Below are 19,853 nucleotides of genomic sequence, written 5' to 3'. Positions count from 1 at the left end.
TGAATCGGTTTGTTAAATGTTATAAATTGTATTAGCTTCGTCGTAAATTGAACCTTAAATACAGGTAATAGGGTGTAAAATGTGTTGAATAGGCGGTTGTATGATAAATTTGCATGGAAAATAATTTTGTTTGGAAACAATAGTCTATTTAAAAATAATATAAAAAAACTCCCGCACTAAGGAATTTAATCCTTGTATCGCGGGGTGTTTCACAAACATTCAAGTCACATGCACAAAGACACCCAGACTCAGGACAAGCATTCGTGGATCACACAAATGCTTGTCCTACGCAGGGATCGAACCCGCGACATGTCGCATGTTAACAAAACTGCTCTTATTGTTAAAGAATGTAAATTTTCAACTCAGAAGCGATATTTAAAATATGATCGACTATTAAAAACCTTGTTTCACGTCAAAACCACTATAATTCTTACAAAAATAAACCTTATATTGAAGAACTTAAAGTGTATATTTCCTTGTCACATAAATGTTTATAAGTAAGCAAAAAGGCTGACTATTCCAAATTATAGACACGACTCATTGAAATTTAGGCTCTATTACAATTGATTAAAATTCATTTTTGTCATTACTGGCATCTATAGCTATCTGCTAAAAAAGTGGACTTTGTGTTGTATACAATAGAGCTTATATTTCAATGTATTGTTTCCTACTGGAATCGAAATTAAGCCTTATACTGCTCAATGCACTATAAAATATATTCATGGAAATTTTATTAAAAAAATACATGAAATTGTGTAATTTGTAAGGAAAAATTCAATGTAAAGAAAATTGGGTATTTGAATAAAAAATATAATTAGTCCCTCCGCCAAATTCTTTCTATATCTCGTAAACAAAAATTTAAGAAACAGTAAATTGACATCTCTTGTGACGTCATTTCGTCAGTACATTTTCTACCAACAAATGACGTCACTACCTACTGTCATATGTTTCACCTATCTTTTTAAACTTGACGGAATAGTTAGATTCTTTTAAATCAAAAACCCAATTACAAAACTTCTTAATTATGCCAATCTTTGAAATAACGGCAAATCTATTTGAATGTAAAAATAACATTGTTTATTAAAGGGCAACCATATCTTAGTTATTAAATATTGGCTTAGGATTACAAGGATGGTGCCTTTAAATGGTTGGAAAACAGTGGTCTGCCTGTAGCTTTGTTATGACGTACTTAAATATATTATACTTAATAATAGGGCCCCAGATTCTGCTATTTAGCAACGGTGGATGAATTGGGCAATTAAATTTGAAATAATTCCTATTCTCTTAAGCATTTTGCCAATACAATAATTGGAAGTTAATTGTATTGACCTTGAGTGTACCGTCCCGCACTGAATTTACAATTATTGTGTAGAAAAATGCTTAGGAAAATACGAATATTGTAATTTTGGAGCTAAATTTCATTCATTCATCGGCCGTTGTAAATAGCAGAATTGGGGTCCAGCTTATATTGTCCTACTGCTGGGCATAAACTTCTTATAAGCAAGGTTTGAGAATTGATTACTTTATACATTATGTGGTAAGCATTTTATTCAAATTTATGATAGGAAAAAAAACGAAGAAAATAATATTAAATGATGTAACGGTTTACTCACGCGTATTTATCGGGGTAGCCCGACTAGTTTCTTGTTAGTTAGATTAGACTAGTTAGACTAGTTTCGGCGGGATCGCGAGTCGATCCCGCCGCGTCTGCTCATGATTAAGGACTCCGGTTGGGTCCGAAACTAGTCGGGCTACCCCGATAAATACGCGTGAGTAAACCGTTACATCATTTAATAATGAATCAGTCTCACGATAGTTATTATAGAAACGAGGAAAATAGTTTGATTCAAACTTGGTTGGGGTAAAACCGTTTGAGGAAGCTTCACGCCATTTATGTTATAAGCAACAAATGTATCAAATTTCATCAAAAGATAACAAATAAATAAATGTTTGTGAAAAATCAATCTAGTTGTTTAGAATCAAACATGTTTGGTTCAAACTATAATCTAGTTTGAGTAAAACCAGTTTTGGCCTGAAGTTTGAGACAAACGTTCAATTTTCATGTTTTTTTTTATAAAGTAGTCAATTTTAATATTGACAATAATTGTTGTAATGAAAGAACTGTGGCATCTGACTTAAAATTAAGGAAAATCATGACTTAGAAATTGAAAAATTTGACACGAAATAGAAGTTGTGTAACCTATGATAGTGCTTTTAATTAATTAAATAAATATTACTTATTTAACGCTCTGCAAAACATTATAAATATCTTGTAGTTCAAATAAATAAAATTGTCGTTTTCAGGACAATTTTCATGTTAAAACTTATTACATATAATATCTTCTGTATGTAATACGCAGTAAATATAATTAATAATTATTTCTAAACAGCTTCATAACTTTGTATTTTAAATATAGTGCAAATCCGAAACTTAAATCCGGAGATCCGTAATACAAAAGTCAAAAATATAGTTATCATCGCATCGCATCAGATTATAAAACTCCAAATGTATACGAATGACATTCCTCTTCGACAAGTGACGTGACTCTGACTTGTCAGTTCAATACATTTGAGGGATCCGTCAGCGTTAGCGAGGAGACATGTAACTTGTTTAAACTTGTTAATTACGGATTTTCGGATTTACAATACTGTAAATAGATGCGTTGTGATAAACGAATTGATTTATATTACTTTGTAACTTAGGTTATATTTGTAAATTGTTTTTTTTTTAATAAATAAAACAATGTTTTCAATTTTTTGGTGCTTTTATTTTAACACATTTTACAAACCTTTTTTATTTTGCACTAATACTGAGAATCAAACTTATATTCCCTTTTTTTAAAAGATTAACACTCTTAGTTTTTCGTTTTTAATACAAACACATTTTAAATAAATAAACGACTGATATATGTTTTGGTATTTAATCTGTTTGTCGTTCCGATTAGATTTTTGCAACTCAATTTTGAGACAGTTCCCGATAAGCTAAAACTAACTAACTTTCTCGGCTCAGCGACCCGAAGTGAGTCTTGGCCTCCGAAACGAGAACTCTCCATTCTGTGCGGTCCTGCGCTGTATCCTGCCAATTGTTGGCATGGATTTCACGTAGGTCCGCTTCCACCATATCCCGCCAGCGGTATCTGGGGCGACCAACAGGTCTGCGTCCTGTTGGTTGACCCAGATACGCTCTTTTAGCTGCTCGATCCTCCCCCATGCGTTCTACGTGCCCGATAAGCTAGCAGGCTGAAACTTTCAGGGTAGCTTCAAACCCGATGGCAATGCAATTTACAACTATAACAACGGATTGACCGACTTTGACAAAATTTTAATAGAGTTCTTATCCTACATCGAGTTCTTATTTCTAGGACATTTAAAAACGTGGATTTTGAAATTAAAAGACACACGAACATCAAATGGAGTATAAGTTTGATATGTTTTTATATAATCCCTTTGATAGTAACATATTTAAGGACAGACTATAACACAGCTTCTTAAATAAAGACCTTATTATATTTTAAACTAAATTAAAATTTACTGCATATATAAACATTTAATATAAATAAATAAACTACAACACAAAGTTACCATTTTCAGGGTAGTTTCAAACCCGATGACAATGCAACTTACAACTATAAAAACGGCTGGACCGATTTTGATAGAATTTTATTAGATTAGATTTACATTTAGACATTCAGTTAGATTTTTTAAATCTATTTGTTACTTTCTATACCCGGTCATCATCCCAATTAAATACCTTAATATTAATTTGTTTTAATTACTAATAGTTAATAATTAAATATGATACATGGTCAACAGACACTGACTAATAACCCTCATATATCTCTCCCATACGCTTTTAAGGTCAGCTTCCCTGTAATCAAAAAAGAAATGATAAATACTATATATATACTAAGGCCAACGAGACGAGATAAAAAGCGTAAACAAGCGGACCGTTACTGAGTGACATTGCGATAGCGAGGGATTATTATCCCTGTCCTTATCACACGTACGGGCAGTTATGGAGTCAGTTGGTCGATGACAGCTGTCGTTATGTGTCTCGTGGTACAAGAAAGCAGTCAGTACAGTAGTTGTCAACATTTGGTCTGCCATGTTGTGAACGAGTTCATTCCTTCATTTTAGTCAAAATTCGAACTTTATAATAGTTTATTCGAATAAAAATGCCATGAACCCCTGAAAGCTTCTTTACATTCTTTATCTCGTCTCGTTGGCCTTACTATAGATGATACTAACCAAAAAAATATAGGAAATATTCATATTACATTCAAGTCTGTCTAGCCCACTGCTGGGCACAAGCCACTTCTATATAGGGGAGGTTTGAACATTATCCTTACGATAGCAAATTGCAGTTTAACAATCTATACTCTATACTAATATATAAAGCTTAAGAGTTTGTTTGTTTGAACGCGCTAATCTCAGAAACTACTGGTTCAAATTGAAAAATTATCTTTGTGTTCAACAGATCATTCATTGAGAAAGGTTTTAGGCTATAAACCATCAAGCTGCGACTAACAGGAGCGAAGATACAATGGAAAATGTGAAGAAAACAGGGTAGATATCAATCTTCAAACCACGCGGACGGAGTCGCGGGCAACAGCTAGTTAATGATAAGACAATACTAACAAAAGTTACGAAAGAACATTTTTACTTTGAAAATGTCACATTTAAAGTTAAAAAGACTCCTCCACCAAGGTATTTAATCCTTATATCCCGGGGGTATCACAAATATTCAAGGCACATCCACAAAGAACCCACACTCTGGAGAAGCATACTGGATCTCGCAAATGTCCAACACACGGGGATCGAACCAGCAACACTTAGCTCACAGTGAGTTAAGTCCGGTGACCTATATCACTCGGCTATCCGGTGCAGTTACATGCACAACATTTGTGGATAGCACAAATGCTTGTCCAACGCGGGAATCGAATCCGCGGGCCGCGTGAACTTCCGAACAGTGGATTTCGAGAGGTAAACTGTAGAACTCGGGTATTTGTGCAGTCAAACGAAACTAATCAAGTGATACTTAGTAACTTAACTTGAATTAATTAATTTTGATTTTAAATATCATGTTATAAAAATAATAGTTACATATATGTACCTCAACACATCCATCTGCAAGGCGCATTGTTCGTAAGCGCACAGGAACTGCGCCAAGTCCGTTCTCGGCCACGAGCCCAAGCGGAGGGGCTCCACACATCTGGAATTAAACATCATCATCATCATCATCATCATCAGCCTATATATTTCGTCCACTGCTGGACATAGGCCTCCCAATTATAATGTAATATTGGACAACTTTTACACAACGCCATCTAGTCCCAAACTAAGCATAGCTTGTATTATGAGTACTAGACAACTGATAAACATACTTATATATTTTTAAATTCATAAATATTATAGATAAATAACACTCAGACACAGAACAAATGATCGTGCTCATCACACAAACATCTGTTCTGGGTGGGAATCGAACCCACGACCTCTGGTATAGCAGTCAGGGTCACCAACCACTAGACCATTAGGCCAGTCGATTGCCCGCCACCGAGATCTATCTCCAGCTGTTCGCATCTAGCTCCTGCCATTTTGCGCAGATCATCACTACGCTAAATGTTGCAGTCATTAATTAATAATAATTACTATCATCATTAAAAGGATAGTTGTCCCACAGCTGGGCAAAGGCCTCTCTTTCCGATTTTCTCATGCTAGTGCAAGAATTTGGATCATGTTTAATTATGTTTTATCTAGCTTACCGTGTCCCTCTGCTGGGCAAAGCCTCAATGAATAAAAATAGCAAAACAACGTCCCGAATGTCCCGAACGTTACAACAACTATTAGATTCATAATGAGCAATCGAATGTTATCAGAATGTATACTAATATACAGGGTGTTTGGCAGAACGTTGAACATACGAAAATGGTGGATAGGTACCATTTTCGTATGTTAACGTTCTGCCAAACACCCTGTATAAAGCTGAGGAGTTTGTTTGTTTGAATGCGCTAATCTCAGGTACAAATTAGATTTTTTTTTGTGTTTAATAAGCCGTTCATCGAGGAAGGTTTTAGGCTATAAACCATCACGCTGCGACTTATAGGATCGAAGATATAATGAAAAATGTGGAAAAAATAGGGCAGGTATAAATCATAACTTATATCTTCTAACCACGCGGACGAAGTCGCGGGCAACAGCTAGTAAATAAATATAAACGAAATGACGACGACGAAGGTAACCATTTAACCTCCATTCGTCTACAAACCTCATACAATCCCTGTTTAAAAAGAAAACACATTATATAAAACCATTTGATATATATTTCTTACCTTTCCAATAGATCTATGAACAGAGACCTCAGCTCCCTCCCTCTGTGCAGATTACAAGCAAGACCCACTAAGGCTCTAGTATACAATCTGAAAAAATCAATACATAATTGAATAAGAAGTCAATTCATAATTCATTGGGGTCGGCTACCAGTCTAACCAGATTCAGTTAAGTACCAGTGTTTTACAAGGAGCGACTGCCTATCTGACCTCCTCAACCCAGTTACCTGGGCAACACGATACCCCTTGGTTAGACTGGTCGTCAGACTTTTCAAGCTTCTGACTACCATGGAGAAACTCGTTATAACATAGATAGTCACCCATCCACAGCTGACCGCGTCAAGCGTAGCTTAACCTGTGATCGAATCACTTATGCGGTTATTACTAAGCCACGAGCTCCTCTGAATAAGAAGTCAATTATGAGAGTTAATATTTTCTTGCATTATATGTCAAAATTATAAGGTCGTTCAAAAGTTTCAGGGACTGTGCAAAGGTAACGGAAAACAGATTATCGTGGGTTGTTACACAAACATTCAAGTCACATGCACAAAGACACCCAGACTCAGGACAATGGACAGGCATTCGTGGCTCACAGATATTCTTGTACGACGCGGGGATCGAACCCGCGACCCGTCACGCAGTACCTTAATCTTTAAAATTATAAAAAAAAATGGTTTGCTCCATGCTATCATACAGAAAGTTAATAATTTTGGAAGTATGTACATAAAAAATTGGTGTTGCCACAAACAATACTTACCTAAAATTAAGTTCCAATTCTTGATAAGATTTTTCCAAAAGCTTCGGTCTTAGGCGCATACAGATTAAACTGGAAAAAAAGTAAAAGAAATAGTTAAATTTTATAAAGTTAATTACACTTATAATTACATATTATGTTCTGCTTAAAAGATGTTTTAAAACATTCAGTTTAGTAAGTATCAGGTGTCATATACTTGACTGTACCACTCATAATACAAGCTTTGCTTAGTTGTGATAGTAACTATCGCTCGTGATTAAGGACTTCGGTTGGGTCCGAAACTAGTCGGGCGACCCCGATAAATACGCGTGAGGAAACCGTTACATCATTTGCTTAGTTTGCGATTAGATGGCGTTGTGTGAATGTTGTGGAATCCCTACTAATATTATAAATGCGAAAGTAACTCTGTCTGTCTGTCTGTCTCTCTGCCTGTTACGCTTTTACGTCTAAACCACTGAACTGATTTTAATGAAATTTGGCAGAGATACGGCATTGGCGGGTGTCATTGTGCATGTGATTTGTATGTTTGTAAATACCGCGACATAAGGATTAAATTCCTTACTGCGGGAGTCGTTCTTTTTAAACAAAAAAAAGATAGAGTTGACCTTGAGAAAGAACATTGGATAGTTTTTATCCCGGACTTTTGAAGAGTTTTCTTGGAAACGCGATATAACTGACCTCGACGCGACTCCACGCGGGAGGAAAGCTAGTATGATGATAATCTTGGCCACCTACTGTTTATGCTCCTTCTCCTTGTCGAGCAGGATCCGGAGCTCGCGCAGCTCGAGCAGGAACTCGCGGTCCATCTCCGTGTCGTAGTACTCCGGGCCCGTGCAACTGTACGTCCAGCTGGTCATAATGGCCTGCAGAACAGAACGGAACAGAAGATAAAATCCCACTAATATTATAAAGGCGAAAGTTTGTGAGTGTGTATGTTTGTTACTTCTTCACGTCAAAACGGCTGCAAAGATTTTAATTTGGTATGGAGTTAGCTGACACCCGAGATTAACACATAGGCTCGAGGCCGAGGTCACCACGCCACCCACTGTGAGCGACATGTCAGTTCGATCCCCGCGTAGGACAAGCGTTTGTGTGATCCACGAATGCTTGTCCTGAGTCTGGGTGTCTTTTGAAACCCGAGACACAAGGATTAAATACCTTACTGCGGGAGTAGTTAAAAAATAGAGAAATAGATTGACACCCACTTTTTTAAATGCCACTCCATTCAAATTTTATCAAAATTGATCTGGTTTTTTTATAGTTGTAAATTGTGTCATTCCGGTTGGATTTTTGTAAATCAATTTTTGAGACACTTCCCTATAAGCTAGCAGGCTGAAATCTTCAGGGTAGCTTCAAACCCGATGACAATGCAATTTACAACTATAAAAACTAGATCAATTTTGATGAAATGTGAATGGAGTGACATTTAAAAAACTGGGGTTTAGATTATTTTTAATGTATTTGAATGTATATATTTAACCTGTGCACAATGATAGAAGTCGTTGAATGACAGGTACTGTAACTTCCGTTTGGCAGTCTCGAAGCGCATGCACGCTATGAACACTACCGCACCGTACTTCCTGAAAAGATCATAAAGAAAATAACTTAGATATTGAATTTAATTAATACTTCTTTTAGGCATGGAAATAAAGATCTATACATACATATACAATCATTTTAAACAGCAAATAAGAATTTCGTTTAAAAATTATATGTTTATTAAAGTATTTTTTTAGGCTTATGTAAATAAAGATTTTGCAAATAAATAATAATAACTATTAAAATATGAGTGGGGTTTTTTCTATTATATTCCTTTTGTAGTTTTTTTTTTTTCAAAAAGCCTTCATTCTGTAGTACTAGTATTATAAACGTGAAGTTTGTATGTATGTTTGTTACTCTTTCACGCAAAAACTACTGAACTGATGGTAATAAAATTTGTTACACAGATAGTCTAGAGCCCGAGAAAGGATATAAGTTACTTTTTGACTGAAAAAAAGGGTTGTAAGGTGGGGTAATGGGGGTCAAAGTTTACATGAAACTTTATGTTTTCGACAGAGATACTTTAACATTTGATTTTCAGAAAAGAAATTATGTATAAATACTCACTTAGCCAACGGCTCGGATAGTAAGAAGGTACTTCTTATATTAGCCACTACATTCCCGGGCATCTCCTCCACAGTTTTGAAAACGCGTCTGACATTATCAAACTGACGTCGGCAACATCTTAGGGGGGCTCCTGAACGCTCTGCTACCTAAGAAAGGGGGGAATTATAGAATATCACACAAGGGGGTAAAGAAAATATCATATTTGTTCTGTGTCTGGGTGTTTTTATCTATATTATGTATGTATTTAGAATTATATAAGTATGTTTATCAGTTGTCTAGTACTCATAATACAAGCTTTGCTTATTTTGAGACTAGATGGCGTTGTGTGAAAGATGTGGAATATTAAAAAAAAAATCTTGGACGCCAGAGGGTGTCAACAACTTCAAATATATAAAATAATATTCCACAACTTTCACACAACACCATCTAGTCTCATACTAAGCGAAGCTTGTATTATAAGTACTAGACAACTGATAAACATACTTATATAGTTCTAAATACATACATATTATAAATTACACCCATTGTCAAATATGTTAGCTCACCTCATCCAAGTCCTTTCTATGTCTAGAAGACAGCTTCCTGCCGAGCAGTTCTCTTATGACCACGTCATCGAGGTCATAATATCTGGAAACCAAAAGTATTAAATGTATAACTGTTTTTGAAGTGATATTTTCTAGATAGAGTGATGATCAGCGCAAGATGGCAAGAGCTGGATGCGAGCAGCCGGAGATAGATCTCGATGGCGTGCAATTGGGGAGTATCGGATCGGATCGGAGTCTATGTCCAGCAGCGAACGAATATGGGCTGATGATGATGATGATGATGATGATTTTGTTATATATAAGAATAGTTGTAAATAAGGTTGAAAATTACATAAATCATTAAACTTACTTCTCAATAAGCATCTGTTTAGTAGGCTCGTCAATTTGGAAGATCATTTGTTCTGACAGCTTGGTGGGTACTGTCAGCAGGCGCTCTAGAAGGGCGAAGGTTCTGTAACGTTGGAAAATTTAATAATATTAAGAAAAGACCAGTGTAAGAAGAGCTCCGAACGATTTAGTTCGGCAGACAGGTAAGTTATTAACAAGTGTTGGAACTAATCGCATTATATGCAAGTAATAAACTTTACATTCGTAGCCAATGGGGCTTGAATTTCGTAGCATTCTTGACATTCGTAGCATTCTTGACATTCGTAGCCATTCAGACTTTGTTTCCGCAACAGACTTGACGTTCGTAGTGAATGGGGCTTGAATTTCGTAGCAAATTTGACATTCGTAGCTAATGAGTAACGTTAGTAGCAACGAGGACTTGACTTTGGTAGCTTATTTGACATTCGCAACCACAGGGTATATTAAATATTATAGCCAACTAGATTCCCGTAGCCAATTAAACTGAAATCAGTAGCAAATGGAACTCAATATTAAGACTTCAATTTCGTCGCAAACTTGAGATACATAGGCAATGGATACGATTTTACAGTCTAGCAAATAAGATTCCACTTTTGTAGCTTTCGTAGCAAATGGGACTTTCGTAGCTTTTCGTAACGTTAACATTACCGACTAACATTGCACTTACAGTGTGCACCTACGTTAGTACGATACCTGTAATGGTCCAGGACATCGCTGGCAATCAGCTCGACAGTCGCTCCATGCTGCTTAGCGAACCCTCGCTGGTGTAGCGTGGATACAGCCTCACTCGCTATAAGAGAGCATTCAATTATTACGTAACGAAATTTAGGGGAAAGGGGGTTTTTTAAAACGTCACGTTGCGTAACTTTTATTCAAATTTAAGACTAATTTAGAATCTTGCAATACCGCAACCCTTTTCGTCCATGTTTTACGGGGAAAATGTAAAATGTTACGTGTATTAATTATGGGGAAAAAGCCGGTCAGCGAGGCAGACCCAGGCGGAGATGGCGGGATGACTTGGACTCGTTCTTACCGAGCTGGTCACTCGCGGCTCATGAGAGAGACTAGTGCAAGAAAGGTGGGGAGGCCTTTGCCCAGCAGTGGGACATTCCAGGCTAGTAATATAATGAGGCAGCGAGAAATGATGTGAAGTTTGTTGTGCCGTTTTTACTTGAAAGTTAAGTTCTTTGTGTATGTGACTTGAATTTTTGTGAAACCCACAACACAAGGATTAAATTCCTTAGTACGGGAGTGATTTATTTTTATTATGAGTAACTTCATCAGTTGTCTACTCATAATACAAGTTTTGCTTAGTTTTAGACAGGATGGCGTTGTGTGATGGAGTTGTGGAATGTAAAGTGAGACACCTATTGTTAAAAAAATGTGGTTTTTGGCCATCATGGTAAATATAGAATAAACAGCAAGAACCATTAATTAAAGCAAACATGTTTTCAAGTGACTATGTTCTAAGTCAGCTGTCTTTTAACACCTTCTATTACACATTATTAATATTCTTGGCTAAATTAAACACCTAACACTAACAACTACAACTGAATCTATTCATATTTGGATGACAATTAATTTATTAGTTGGCAAAATATCAAATTTATAATTACTGTTAATATGAAATGGCGTTTATTATTATTATCTGAAATTAATATTGACTTGCAAGTGTGAAATCACATTTAGAGTTCGATTATTATTAATATGTTCATGATTTTTTTTAAATAGTATCTGCCTTATGTTAATGTATATTTATTTAAAAAGCAAACACATACAACCAACATCAACTTTAAAATAAAAACTACTGAACGAAATTTGATGAATTTCTTATGGGACCAAATATGACAGCTATTTCACATCCAATGTACAATTTGCAGCAAGTTTATATTGCTAAGAGTGGTATATACAGACATCCTTTGGATGGACTTCATACTGAATAAATAACATTTAGGCAGTGGTCCACAGTTAAAGTAAAAATAAATATTATATTCATTGTCTAGTAGTTTTAACATATGAATCTTAATTGACTCAAAATTTTATTTGTGAAACATAACAACATTACACACACAAATTATAGTAGAGCTCTATGTTTTGACTTAAGACATACAAATAGGCTGATCTGTTGATCATGCAATAAAACAGCTTTTCTATACTTTAATAAAACCATTTCATGTTTTATTTAGAAATCTGGTAATGAAGGGTAGACTTAATATTATTAGCTAGCTTTGGTATATTATCGAGTTGAGCACAATTTCTTGTTTATGTTATGTGGTGTGTCATACTTTTATTTCATGGATAGCTTTAGAGCTAATTTAAGCTCATTATAACATGTTCAACACCTTTATTTTTATTTCTAAATGATATCTCTGTTTAGAATACTCTCAATGATAACTAGACTTGGGAATTAATGTCTGAAATTGGATCCTTATTGATTCCCCTATAAGCTTACGAAATGCTCCTGTTTCAAGTCTTATAAGAACTAATAACACATCATAGACCTAAAATAAATCCCGTATAACTAGTTTAACTAATTTCCTTCTTATATAAAACTGACTAAATATAGATTTCATTTAAGATTTTATCTCGGTAAAATGATAACAAATTTGTTTCTAACTATATACTTACACGAACATCCTTCTATCCACAACTGGTATATCTCTGGGTCTATTAATGTATAATTACTGACGAAGACATCCACTTCTGTGTACATTTTTATTAGTTTTTTGCAGATTTATCACGATATAAACTGCGAATGGGAATACGATTTTTCTCCAAAATATCTACTGCTTGCTGTCAAATAACACCTGACATTTGAAAAGGAATTTTTAATGTTGCCAAAACATAAACATTTCGTGAGAGAAATCGTGTATCCAAACGTAAAATGGGAAAAGTTAGCTACAAATTCTACATTCGTTTTGAAACTGGGTAGGGTTAATTATCTTCTGGTCTTATAATTTTCTACAAAAAATGTGATAATGGGTATTAATATTGTTTGTATACGCATTATTGTAAACAATTAATAAAAAAGTAAAACAAGCTCAAGTTCAAGTTGGTGGACTTGTTGTGCAAAGCAAAAAGGTTTACTCCGTTCGTTCCTGAATTTGATTCTGATACCAATAAAAATAAATTTTCGAACGTACCGACAAGTAGCATCAAAAATTGATTTTTTTCAGGGAATTGATATTTGTGACATAAAAAAATAATTACAGAGGACAAAAAAGTGCGGAATCAAAACAATTTGACGATTTAAATAAATGTGCTCTGTGTTAATCTTATAAATAAGGAGTTTATTTTATAATACGCATTTAACATTAGAGCTCATGTTATCAAAAATGTGTTAACCAAATAAGTGTTCTATTTTTTTTATCCAAAAATAGCTGATAACTGAGACGTAGAACTACTGGACGCTGTGGCAAGGTTCGTATTAGAATAATGAAATCAAATACTTATAAATAGTCTCATATTATGTCACTCCATCGAGAACATTATTATTTTTATTTGGTTTTGTGAATACCGGTTTTGGCAGAGTAAATTGCTTGTGAGTGGCGATAAGAAAAAACAAACGCTTTATGGGTTTCGGCGATCCTTTTTAGCTCCATCTTGTATTTTTAATTTTACACCAATACTATTGAATGTTTGGTAGTAATATCTCCTGCCTCCTGCCTGATATAATAATAAAAACTATATTGCTGTATTTAAAAGTAAATTTCCACTAAGATCTTCCCTCCACCACCTTGTTATTTTAAATCCTTAGTTCTAAAAATACTAGAAATATGTAACACTGGAATAATCCCACTGCTGGGCAAGAGCTAGTGCCGTTCATGTTGACCTTACTTACTCTTTAAAAATGCCAGATGCTGATATTTTGAATGCAGCTTCCTCACAATATTTACCTCTACCTTTATTCATCAACTTTGAGCTATTTATAATGTACATTTTTTATACAATTTAATAAAGTATTTTAATAATACACAGTGCAGCCTCTTGCAAACAAATTAGTTTTTTATTTTTAATCCATTCATTAAAACTAGATTTCGGTTAAATCGCGTTTCCAAGAGAACTTTTCAAAAGTCCGGAAAAAAAACTATCCTATGTTCTTTCTCAAGGTCAACTCTATGTCTGTACCAAATTTCATTAAAATCAATTCAGTGGTTTAGACGTGAAAGTGTTACAGACTGACAGACAGACCGACACACAGACAGAGTTACTTTCGCATTTATAATATTAGTAGGGATTTACGTTTTTTAAAAAGGAATCTTATATGATCCTTTTAATAGAAAATTATATTTTAATAGTAAGACCATGAAGGCATCTAATCTACTTAAAAATATTTTTCCAGTATTGCAATTAAAAAAAAAAAAATATTGACATAAAAATACAGTTCAGCATAAATGTTACCCTGACGCCTGTGCTAGACTTAAAGGAGCCAGTGTCTTCGCCCGCTTAGGTTATTATATTTATATCTTAATAATAACTTAATATTAAAACTGAATTTATATAAAACTTATTATTGTTTAAACTATATTAATGAGATCATGTGTGTGTCGCGTGTGTGTGTGTGTGTGTGTGTGTGTGTGTGTGTGTGTGTGTGTGTGTGTGTGTGCGTGTGTGTACGTGTGTGTCATAAAGCGTGTCACAAATATTCAATATTCTATCTTACTATAGTACAAAAATGATTCCTTTACTAGTGAATTTACCCTCCCAGTAATCCCTGACTCACAGCGAGTTCCACATACCTTAAAAACATGCACAAAGACTCAGAATAAACATTTGTGGATAACACAAATGCATTTCCTACGATGGATCAAACTATCGACACATCAGGCGCAGTGGAACCAACACCTCTCGGCTGTCCATTCAGATTTTATTTTAGTTATTTATGAGAGGTAGCTTCACAGCGGAAAGTACTTTAAATAAAATCATAATACAAAACATTACACTAATTATACACCACAGAAATAATTAACTTATCAAGTGATGTAACGGTCTACTCACGCGTACTTATCGGGATCGCCCGACTAGTTTCGGACCCAACCGGAGTCCTTAATCATGAGCAGACGCGGCGGGGTGACCGTTACATCATTTAATAATGAATCTATCTCACAATAGTTACTATCAAAATAATTTATTTTTATTCATATTTTGTAGTGAATCATGACGGACAGTTCGGACGCTGACCAGCAGGAGAGTGACATGCAGAACATGTTCGCCAGCGTCTGGGTGAAGGTGGAAGTCATGGAGGAGGATGAGGATGTCGATGAGGAGCTGCCTCCACCAGATAATGTGAAGAAGTGAGTGGTTTTTATGGAATTTACCTGCATGTATCATTTTTCAGATATTATCATTAGTAGTAGCGTGGATTGTCCCACTGCTGGGCAAAGGCCTCCCCACTCTTATTCCACTTGCCTCACTCATGGGCTGCAATATTTTTCGGATATACTATACTTTATACAAATAACCAGAGGTTTTTCAATGCATTTGTAATTAATTTGGAACAATATCCAATATGCATTGGATAAATCTTAACCACAGACAGGACTCGAAATTATGCCTCCTGGCTAAATGCAACATGCGCTTTCCCAAGTATGCAAATGACGTCACTGAATATTTGTTAAAATTTTACCCATATCTTTATAAGTACTGCTTCTGTAGATGTGATATGATTGAATTGCTTTCTTCATGCAAAATTATCTCATCAGTAAAATATGAAAAGAAATACCAAACCTTTCTTCCATCAGGCTTCTGAATACCTTAATCGGAACTAGTATATGTGTTCTTATTCTCTTGTGGTTTAATGCCAGCTGACTCTATCTATAAAGTAAAACACGAAGACATAAAGAAGAAAGTAGAATCCTCCGGACTCCGGAATTGAGGGCCTCCTCCTTTATGAAATATGTTTTGCAGGGTAGTTCTGTCTTAATTCTTTACTAATTAGTAATAATTTGAACAGATGTTTTTTAAGCACTCTTCAAAAATCAATGTCGACCTCACTTACGGGACGCTACTTACCCGCTCTCTCGAGGAAGGGAATGGGTATTGGGTAGTGTCAGACACTTACTGACTGAACCTGAACTGCCGTGCTAAGTCATCCGCGTTTTTGTGCCTTGCAATGCGTTGCAATCCTTCACATACTGACTGAAATTAAACAAAAACATTTATTCTGCAAGTAGGATAAATCATCACTTCTACATGTCTTTTTTTGAGGATGCTGGAGTCGACATTTCCTATCTGACTACCCTGAGAAGAAACTGCGACTTACTCACCGCCTACCCTGTCAAATTGATAATGATCATCCTTAAACATGTATGTATATACCTAATATTATTTCTCTCCTTTTCTCCAGAAAGTTCGATAAGAAGAAACAAAGGCGCATACCAACAGAGCAACTTAAATGCGAGTCCTGTAGCTATACCACGAATTACAAGAACAGTTTGAAGATCCACATGATGGGTCACGACGTCCAGAAGCCATTCAACTGCAGTTACTGCGACTACACGACCAAGTACCCCACCTCGTTACATCGACACGAATTAATACAACATCAGTTCAAAAAGTCAGAAAACACAGGCGCCCCCATCCACAAATGTGATTACTGCACCTACACAACCTATTTCAAGTGGAATCTAAACGCTCACCGCAGAAAACACAAGCTAGAAAAACAATTCAAATGTGAAAAATGTACTTATTCAACAGCCTACAGACATAACTATATAAAACATAGCAAAGTTCACACGAAGGAAGAAGTGATTTATAAATGTGATAAGTGCCCGTTTGTGACGAAATACGAAGGTCATATTTCTAGGCATTTGGCTAAAATACATAACGAAGTGTCTGAGAAAGCGAATAGATGTGATTTGTGTGACTTTTCTACTAAAGTCAAATGGAGATTGAACACTCATAAACATAGAAGTAGGCAGGAGCAGGCAATGAAGTGTGCGTACTGCGAGTTTGAAACTTTTTACAGGTGTGAAGCGAAAAAACATAAAGGGAGTCACTATGGTGAGATATATGGCACGAAAACTGTTGAGCGTGACTCCCAAGAGCGAATTGCATCGGTATCACCTGAAATGGAAACCTCAAATCAGTCGTCGCACGAGAAAAATAATCATTACACATTAGATCCTAATTGTGAAGTGGAATGGAGTAATATACAAGTGATAGAATCCAGTAACAAGGACAGCCCGTTTCAATGCATCATGTGCAAATACACGTCGAAGTTCAAAGCGTCTGTTCAGAGGCACTTTCAGAGACACCACACTGGCCCTCAGAACCGTCCTTACAAATGTGTAAACTGCGATTTTTCAACTAAAACCAAAGATCAGATATCTTTACATAACAAGAGAAGTCAATCTGAAATGCAGTTGATGTGTCCAGAGTGTTCTTTTTCTACTTTCTTCAAATGTCAATACACAATGCATCAGAAATGTCACTATACAGAGAAGTGTACGGCTTGTGATTACACCTGTAAACATAAATATGAGGTTGTGAAACATTTTACAGCTGTTCATTTAGGTAACGGTCTCAAATGTAGGTTCTGTGACTACGTGGCAACGAGGAAAGGTAGTTTACTATGCCATGAGACCATGCATACCGGTAATAAACCATTTAAATGCGACAAATGTGACTACAAGTCGGTTAGAAAGTCGTTACTTGAAAATCATATAAAGAGATATCATTTTGATCTGCAGAAAGATACGGTAGTGGTAAGTGATAATAAAATTCAGTCGCTGAAGATATGTGTTGCTGAGAAATTGAGAAGTGAAAACGTTATTCAGGAAATCAGAGATAATAATCTGACGATTGAAGATGTAATGGGTGTGGATGGTAGTGTGAGAGATGTTACTGATAATCAGTAATCTTGTAAAATTCGTCCCATTTCGTTAAAGAAAAAAAATCAGAGGTTGTCTTCGCAGAATGAGATTTTATGTTTGAGAGCTTCTTTATCGTCATCATCATCCTAGTCTTTTCCCAACTATGTTGTGGTCGGCTTCCAGTCTAACTGAATTCAGCTAAGTACCAGTGTTTTACAAGGAGCGACTGCCTATCTGACCTCCTCAACCCAGTTACGTGGACAACACGATGCCCCTTAGTTAGCCTTTGCCTTTTAACTTGACTTTTGTCAATTGGAAAGAAGATGTTGATTTAATCCTTCTGACTAATAGATTCTTTACTTTTACCAGTATACGTCCTAAATTTGTCTTACTTACCTTTGGGTATTGTAATTACTGCCATTTAAAAGGGGTAATTTACCCCAAATAACCATAAAATGTGATTTGTGCTAAATGAAAATAATTGTATAGGAGGAACTACCACTAAATCTGAATTTACATTCAAATCATATTTTATTTTAAACCCGCATTAATATTACTTTTAGATTAAGTGGTAGTTCTCCAGAATATAGCTATAATTAATGTTAAAATCGTTATATAACAGTGGCAGGAACCACTATACCTCATATTTTAATAGTTACGATAAGCAATATGAAATTATTTACCCCAATATACTTTTAAATAATTACCCCTATTTATTTGTATTTTAGAAATTAAGTTCCAAGAAAACAGTAATTTCTCAAAATATAATTATTCTGTTTAAGAAATTCCCGCAGTTTTTTTCAAACCTACTGATGGGCTAATAATATTTTTTTGTTATTAACCCTTTTGTTTTTTATAAGGGTCTAATGCAAGATTAATGTGTATTACTATAACAAAATAACCTTTATGTTTTCAATATTCCTAATTATTGTTTATTGTAATTAGAATCTGTAAATAAATAAGAATTAAATGGTTTCTTGCTTTTCAATGGAATGTTTTATTTTTTACTACCCACTGTTCATATTTTACTTTGACTGAAACTGTATTTTTTGCATTGACAATAATATCTCTTTTCTGTTCCGGGGTAACTTCATGTGAATAGCCCCGGTCCTTTTTAAAGGACACAGGTCCAACATGTAGAGGCCTTGTTGAGAACTTTAACATAAAATGTGATGGCATATCCACCAGGGTCCACTTCTGTTCTATAATTATTTTATATTATTATGGTTGTGGAAGCAGGACAGCGCAATGCACGTACAGCGGTATCTCTCTTTCTCCCAAGTTGTGGGTGTAGACTACTAATGAACACCTAAACCGATTTTGATAATTTTGTCGAGAATTTTGATACTAAAGTTCTTACGAGTGACTCTAGACTTTTAAAATTTGGCAATTACTAAGGAACCCTATTCCTTAGCACCACTGTCTGTCAGTCTGTTACTAGGATTTATCACATGAACCGTGACGGCTAGACAGTTTAATTTACACAGATGATGTATTTCCATTGCCACTATAACAGCAAACACTTAAAATAAGATTGACGTAATGAAGTACCCACAAATTAACTATCACCCAAGTGATTTGTTTGTCTTTACCCCATTTGAATGTTGTTTATTTAACCCCTAATCACGGGTCGGACTTCCAATATTCTACTTCATAACTTCAAGGACCAAATAACAAATAAAACACCGACACAAGGACAATTACCTTTTATTAAAGTTCATTGTGCATTTTGTAGATATAAAATAAATGGCAAATAAAGATAGAATAGGCGTGCGTTAAGGCATCGGGCCTACGAACATACATAATTGATTTAGTTATATATATATATATATAATAGGTATTAAAATAAGACAAGCGGCCTCGACGAGGTGCCCGTGCCTAGATATACATGCAAACCGAGCGTCTTGAGACGCCATCTTTAAGTTACGTCACTTTGACA

The 19,853-nt window shown here is 35.3% G+C and overlaps 2 protein-coding genes across 2 annotated transcripts; one reads left to right on the top strand and one right to left on the bottom strand.

Moving 5' to 3' along the window:
- Positions 1–3,644: 3,644 nt before the first annotated feature.
- LOC113498704 (acidic fibroblast growth factor intracellular-binding protein) lies at positions 3,645–12,914 on the bottom strand. The gene is made up of 11 exons (XM_026878822.1): positions 12,729–12,914; positions 10,794–10,890; positions 10,084–10,185; positions 9,735–9,816; positions 9,190–9,335; positions 8,564–8,663; positions 7,819–7,946; positions 7,087–7,155; positions 6,333–6,419; positions 5,114–5,212; positions 3,645–3,868 (listed from the first exon to the last, which is right to left on the bottom strand). The coding sequence occupies exons 1-11, from the start codon at positions 12,811–12,813 to the stop codon at positions 3,790–3,792; spliced, it is 1,074 nt and encodes a 357-aa protein (XP_026734623.1). The 5' UTR covers positions 12,814–12,914; the 3' UTR covers positions 3,645–3,789.
- A 178-nt stretch (positions 12,915–13,092) lies between these two features.
- On the top strand, positions 13,093–18,645 carry LOC113498703 (zinc finger protein 761-like). Its single transcript, XM_026878820.1, has 3 exons — positions 13,093–13,520; positions 15,252–15,394; positions 16,447–18,645. Exons 2-3 carry the CDS (start codon positions 15,258–15,260, stop codon positions 17,957–17,959), a joined length of 1,650 nt encoding a protein of 549 aa, XP_026734621.1. The 5' UTR covers positions 13,093–13,520; positions 15,252–15,257; the 3' UTR covers positions 17,960–18,645.
- Positions 18,646–19,853: the final 1,208 nt, after the last annotated feature.

The sequence above is a fragment of the Trichoplusia ni genome, chromosome 11 (genome assembly GCF_003590095.1).
Source record: "Trichoplusia ni isolate ovarian cell line Hi5 chromosome 11, tn1, whole genome shotgun sequence".
Lineage (NCBI taxonomy): Eukaryota > Metazoa > Arthropoda > Insecta > Lepidoptera > Noctuidae > Trichoplusia > Trichoplusia ni.
Note: the sequence above shows the minus strand (reverse complement) of the source record. Positions and strands in the feature narration are given on the sequence as shown.